The following is a 6458-nucleotide window of genomic DNA, read 5'->3' on the forward strand; positions in this document are numbered from 1 at the left end:
CACTATAACCCTACAAGTGAGGGGCACTAAAAGAGGTTTTCGGTTACCCTTCTAAGGAAGCCAAGAGTCGTTATTAATCTAAATTAACTATTAGTTAATACAATAGAATGATTATATTGATTCGTAAATTTAGTTTTTAACTTTTTCTTAATTCTCGTTTCATCTTTAATTAATTGTCTATTAGTGATCAATGATTAAAGGGACAAACTTCAATCAAAATACGTATGGTATAGTAGTGATAGAGCACTTGAACACTTATCGTAGTCTAATATTAATATTTTTTAAAAAAAAATATTAATTTATTATGAATATTATACTAATAAATAGATGCACATTGCATAGTATCCCAAAAATCATGTGTCACCTTCATATTGTCCATGTGTCTTATAGTTATTTATACTTATGTCCATGTAAGTCTATATCCTATTTGTCACTGTGCCTATAAATAGTGGCATTTAGTGAATCTTAAAATCACACATCCATTGGTAAGAAATCCACTTGAAATTCTATTAAATTTTCTATTATCTAATTTTATAATTTTAGTTATTTTATTTTAAATTATATTTTCTTTATTTATTATATAAACATATTATTATATCATATTTTCTCGTTGTGCTATTGATTTCACAACAAAATTTACTAAAAAAAACTCTTATTTAGAGCAATAATAGGAAGCAGTCGGTCGCACCACAAACCAGCGTCGAGATCATAAAAAAGTCAAAATTGGATAGATAGATGAGAGACACTTGTTTGAGAATCCAGATTACATCAGTTGTACGATAATCTTCTGGTATTGATTGCGTAATATCGAAGCTCCTTTCGACTTCCGACCACCGCCTTCCGGTTCTTTAGGGTCCACTCCCGTCCGCGGACTTTCACGCCACCGTCATCTCAAAGAAAGAAAAGAATAAAATAGAACAGAGTTGCAGAAAATTCGCCGTCGAAAGTTCAGACCAGAGTGAGAGAGAGAGAGTGTGTGATTTTGTAATTCAATAGATATGGAAGATGAGAACGGCGGCGGTAGTAGCAGTAACTTGGATACAGGAAAGGCGGATAGGTCGGTGTGGCTGATGAAGTGCCCGTTGTTAGTTGCTAAGTCATGGCAGGCTCATCCTCCATCTGATCCTCTTCCTCTCGCGAAGGTCATTCTTTCTCTCGATCCTCTTCAATCCGACGAGTCCTCTTCTCTCCAGGTAACCTCTAGTTCAAGACCTGTAATTCATGGTTAAGTGGTGAACTAATTGAACTCGTTTTCTTAGTAGGTTTAGTTGTTTTCTTGGGCTTTAAATCTTGTGAATTATGTTGTTTCGAATCGTGACTTTGATCGACGTTTGAATGTGGAACCAGAACCCTAGATTTTGATTTGTTGTAATTTTGATACCTTGGGGGGGGGGTTAGCTTGATCTTGTGATACGTGTTGCCAAGTTCTTTGACAAATTCGTTGTAGATAACGGGAATGTGATTAGTTTATTTATCGTACGTACTGAGCTTTGGCCTCAAATTGTGCAAGAAGATTCAAATCTTCTTTGGGACTATTTGTTATGAAGCTGAAATAGTTATGAAATGTTGCAAAAGATATGTCCTACTTGGATAATGTCTCCATTGGTGTGTGCTGTGAAATCTTGATAGATTTGGTTAGTGCCCTTACTCCCTTCGCTTGAAACTACAATTGGAATGTTGAGTATCCTAAAAGAGTTAAAATCTTCACTTGGCAGCTCACTCACGATAATATTGACGTCAGGAACACTGTTTATTTGTTTATTTATTAATATAAGAGACTAAGTCTTCCGATGGTGATACGGAAAGTACATATGAGATTAGGAAATGGCTCTTCAATTAGTCTTAATGACTACCGGTTAACAGACACATGTTTTAGTTGGGAAATTAATTGGACTAAAGTGATTAGCAGCTTAAGTAGAAAGGTAGCAATGTTGTCATACATTTTTGCACTGTTCAACTGTATTCAGTATTTTGTCAATTGTTCTAATGAAAATTTGGTTTCATGACAAAAAACAACCAGTATATGCTCCGATATTTCTATGGCGCGGTTCTATATTTTCCACCTTCTTTCTTTGCTTTGGTTATTCTTGTCTTGCTGTTCTTTGTGCAGGCTATTTTTTAACTCTTTTAAGTATCTGTTAGATCATACACACTTATATGCGTGCCAACATGCAGACTTGTGGCTCATTATTTATCCTTTTCTAGTCTAACACTGTTTTCCCTTACATACTTCAAAATGAACCTCAGTTCAAGATGGAGATGGCTGGAACTGAGACTGGAAACGTGCCGAAAAGTTTCTCCTTAAATATGTTTAAAGACTTTGTTCCTATGTGTGTATTTTCAGAGGCAAGTCAAGGTGAGCATCATGATCCTTATCCATATAGTCTATTCTTTCTTTGACTATGCTGCCACCCTGAATTAATATGTGAATATTTCTGATATCCAGAAATGTTTCTTCCTCTATTCTGGATATTGTTTCCTCTGTTATGAACATTAATTTGGGCTTGATTTTTTTTTTTTTTTTTGGTTGAATTTTATTTTAGTTACATTTGTGTATTTTTTTAGATAAGCATCAGGGAAGTTCATTGAACTAAAAAGGGATAGAACGTAGATGAGGCTTCCCTTTCACCCTTTGCCAAGGAGGTTTTAAAAAGCCTCTCCATTTTAAACTTATCAAGAAGCGGCTATGGTTACAAAAACCCCTAGAAGAGGTGCTCCAAATGGGGAGTCATATGGGGTACATTCAATCTTGAAAGTGTCACCAAATATCGCATCGTTCTTGTTTAGCTAAATGGACTACGAAAGTCATCTAGCCATGCTTTTCAATAACATTTTAGTATTTAACTTTTAAGTCACCAATTTGAGAGCAGTTGTGGGAGCCAATCAGACTATTGTTTGGGAAACAGGAGTTGAGCCCAAAAGTTTCTAGAATTCATCTTTGTAGCAGGATACTCAACTAAGAGCAGTTGGATTTGGATCTTAAGTTGTTAAGTTAGCTTGATTTACCAGAAAAGAGCCACTTCATTCAGTTTAGGGCCTGATGGAAATTAATATGTTGGAAGAATGGTTCCACTTGAAATTTACAACTCTGTCCAGAGAATTAAGGGCATTTAGATGGACTAGAGAAAAAATAATGTTTTTTTAGAAAAGTCATTTTTATTTAAATTCTTTTAATAAGAACCGTTTAAAATACACTTTAAAAGTGTTTCAAAAGATATTTTGAATGGTTGCCAATCACTTCAATTTTTTCCAAAATGACTTATTTCCAAAATTAAACACTTGAAAAGTTAAACCAAACACACCCTAAGTCTCCTTATGTCTTTGTTTTGAAACATTTAGTTTATGAAATAGCCTAAATTGTGGGGGAAGGAGGTACTCAGTATACTGGAATCATTCTAGAAAAAATAAATTTGCTCTGTTTCCAACTTTGAAGGAAATGCATTTTTCTAATAAAAGGAGGAAGAAAATGCACCCTTTTCTAATCTCAAGGCATAAACCCCTTCCACGGTTACCTTCAATCTTTTTTTGTGAACCATTCAAGAAAGTTGGAACTATACTTGCTCCAAAGAACGCTGCTTCTTAAAACATTCTCCTCGTTGAGTATCTCCATATGAATTGTATAATCTCTTTCTTTTTTCCTGTGATTCCAAGCCCTATGCCTCGAGTTGGGTATGGAAGAGTGATTGATTTCCACTTACCCAAATGGGGCTGCCTTGGCTGAGATTTTCTTCTTCCAAGTGAAATCTCTCCAGACTTTTTGCAAACGTTGCCTGGATTTTAAATAGAGAGAAGTAATAGTTTGGATTGATGGAGATAACCTCTTAAGCGAACATTTGAATCTACTGTTCTTTGGGTTTGGGTTATTATTCAAATTTGCAATTTTATTAGTCACTTTGTCCAAGAAGGCTCCTGGGAGATGCAAGATTTTATATTTTCACCTATAGGGAGGCCAAGGAGAGATTAGGGCAATAAGTAATACTCACTGTCACAGTGCCAACATGTATTCTGGCTTTGCCTTTCTCAAAGTTGATGCTAACTGAGAAAGGATCGGATAAAATAACTGACAAACAGAAGCTTGCTGAAATTAGTTAAGGAGTTACCTCCGCTTTCAACTACCTCTCTGTTAAAGCTGAAAGTAATATTGTCATCGGCATAATGAATTTATGAAATGTGGATATATTGATCATCTTCCCTGAAACCTTCAACAAGATCTTAAAAAATTGGCATGGTTTCGGAGTCTAACAACTATAGTAGACACTAGACAGGAAGCAGGAGAGGGATCCCCGTAACAAATTCCTCTTGAATTGTGGATCTTGCTTTCTAGGTCCTTTGTGGACAATAATAGTAGTTAACTGAAGAAAGCTATCTCCTGATCTAACTTCACCATTTGTTACCAAACCCTTTTCTGTTTATGATAGTATCCAAGCAGTTCCTTTGACTTTTTTTTTTCTCTTTTTTTTTTTTATAAGCCTTGATCAATTTTTTGGACAAAGCCTATCTTTTCCATTCACCTCTTGTTTCTCAGAGATTGTCTTTCAACAAAGGCTATTTTGGAATGCGTGTAGTGAATCAATCCATGTTTTTTTAGCTTTATGTTGCATATTTTATGTTTCTTTTGACGCAGTTTATATTTTTGTCTTTTGTAGGCAAGATGTCTATGGAAGGGAAAGTGGAACATAAATTTGATATGAAGCCTCATAGTGAAAATCTTGAAATGTATGGCAAATTGTGCCGTGAAAGGACAAACAAGTCCATGGTTAAGAATAGACAAATTCAAGTACATCATCAAGAGTCTTTTTCTCCTCAATACTTTCCTTAAATCCTAATACTCCATGTTTGTAATTAATTTTATGTTTCACGTTCATCTGATGTGTTGGTAAGGTGATAGACAATGACCGTGGAGTGCATATGAGGCCTATGCCTGGCATGGTTGGTTTAATCAGTTCAACTTCGAAGGTACGTCTTTTCTCTGCCTTTTCTTTCATCATCCTTCTGAACTTTTGTGTTCTAAGTATGATTCTCTAATCAATCATTTATTGCAGGAAAAGAAGAAGGTGGCGCCAGTTAAACAATCAGACGTGAAGAGAACCAGAAGAGATCGTGGGGAACTAGAAGATATCATGTTCAAGCTATTTGAAAGACAGCCGAATTGGGCCCTAAAGCAGCTAGTCCAAGAGACTGATCAACCTGCAGTACGTCTACTGATTGTTTCCTCATATATCAACGATTTTTTAAAATATTACTCTTCTATTCTGTTTCCGTGACACTGTCGCTAGAGAGGATATTGAATGAGAACTCGACATACACGACACGGCTTTCCTTCCCCCAAACTCAAAAGTTCATCATAAATCCATACACCCAAGAGATCATAAATTTTGTGGCTAACTCCGTCTATTGCCAGTGTTCATAATAGTGATTCTTGGTTTTTAAGTTATTTAAAATGGTGTCGGAGTTCTCAGAATGATTTCTGTTCCTTCTCTTTGCAGCAATTTTTGAAAGAGATACTGAATGAGCTTTGTGTCTACAACAAAAGAGGGACTAATCAAGGAACGTACGAGCTTAAGCCCGAATACAAGAAATCTGTTGAAGATACCGGCGGAGAATAGGTTAGTTTTTTACTGTACCATTATATAGATTCCTTTCTCTTGGGGTAAGTGAAAACGATCAGAAGTAAAGTTGCTAATTAAGAGGGGGAAAATTATTTTGCTTTTACTATGTTTTCATGGGAATGGAGAGATGGGAGGATGAAAATTGAAACAAGTTGGTTTAAAATAATTGCTAGGTAGCTTTATACTAAAGTGAAACCAAAGGAGAAGTGAAAGTTGGGGGGAGTTTTTATGGCATGTTCATCCAAAATTACGTACAAGGCCGTAGGAAGTTGCAAAATGAATCTGTATAATGAATTTTATGAGCATGCGAAGATGATGGAAAACGGATTTCACAAACTTGATTGTTCATTGACTTCTGTTTTGCATAGTGTTTTTTCTAATTACTAGTCAAGGGAATTGTTTTTCTCCTGCCTAAGCGTAGTTTGCAGTGGCGAGAGGAGTCAAAACCTCGGTTTTGACTATCTCATAGGTACTTGTCTGAGATATTCAGAGTGAGTGAGTGAGATTTGTGATCACAATGATATTTGAAAATAAAAAATTAGCCAAAATGGATTGGCCTAGTGGTCGATAACGGTTAATGAAAATAGGAAGAGATTAATAGGGAATGAGTTCTTTCATGGTGGCTACATACTTTGGATTTAATATCTAATGAATTACGTTGATGGTCAAATGTAGTAGAATGAGACGATTTTATTGTGCGGATAGCCTATGTGCACGCAAGTTGAATTCACAACTATTAAAAAACAATGATTTTGATGGAAAATTTTTAGGATTTTAATATTTTAGGTGATCTAACTTCACTTGTGCAATTGATTATTATTATGTCGACTTATAGCAGTTGTAATTATA

At 35.4% G+C, this 6458-nt stretch overlaps 1 protein-coding gene across 1 annotated transcript; it reads left to right on the forward strand.

Annotated features, from left to right (window-relative positions):
* The first annotated feature begins 698 nt into the window (after positions 1–698).
* On the forward strand, positions 699–5957 carry LOC120075019 (transcription initiation factor IIF subunit beta-like). The gene is made up of 6 exons (XM_039028156.1): positions 699–1193; positions 2248–2356; positions 4647–4777; positions 4882–4956; positions 5043–5192; positions 5487–5957. Exons 1-6 carry the CDS (start codon positions 999–1001, stop codon positions 5604–5606), a joined length of 780 nt encoding a protein of 259 aa, XP_038884084.1. The 5' UTR covers positions 699–998; the 3' UTR covers positions 5607–5957.
* Positions 5958–6458: the final 501 nt, after the last annotated feature.

This window comes from Benincasa hispida, chromosome 4 (genome assembly GCF_009727055.1).
Source record: "Benincasa hispida cultivar B227 chromosome 4, ASM972705v1, whole genome shotgun sequence".
NCBI lineage: Eukaryota > Viridiplantae > Streptophyta > Magnoliopsida > Cucurbitales > Cucurbitaceae > Benincasa > Benincasa hispida.

Excerpts from the sequence above, each read along its gene's own strand:
- LOC120075019 (XM_039028156.1), top strand. The coding sequence starts at position 999 with ATGGAAGATGAGAACGGCGGCGGTAGTAGCAGTAACTTGGATACAGGA. Across the intron at positions 1,194-2,247 it reads ACGAGTCCTCTTCTCTCCAG|TTCAAGATGGAGATGGCTGG; the intron begins GTAACCTCTAGT and ends AATGAACCTCAG. Across the intron at positions 4,778-4,881 it reads TTAAGAATAGACAAATTCAA|GTGATAGACAATGACCGTGG; the intron begins GTACATCATCAA and ends TGTGTTGGTAAG.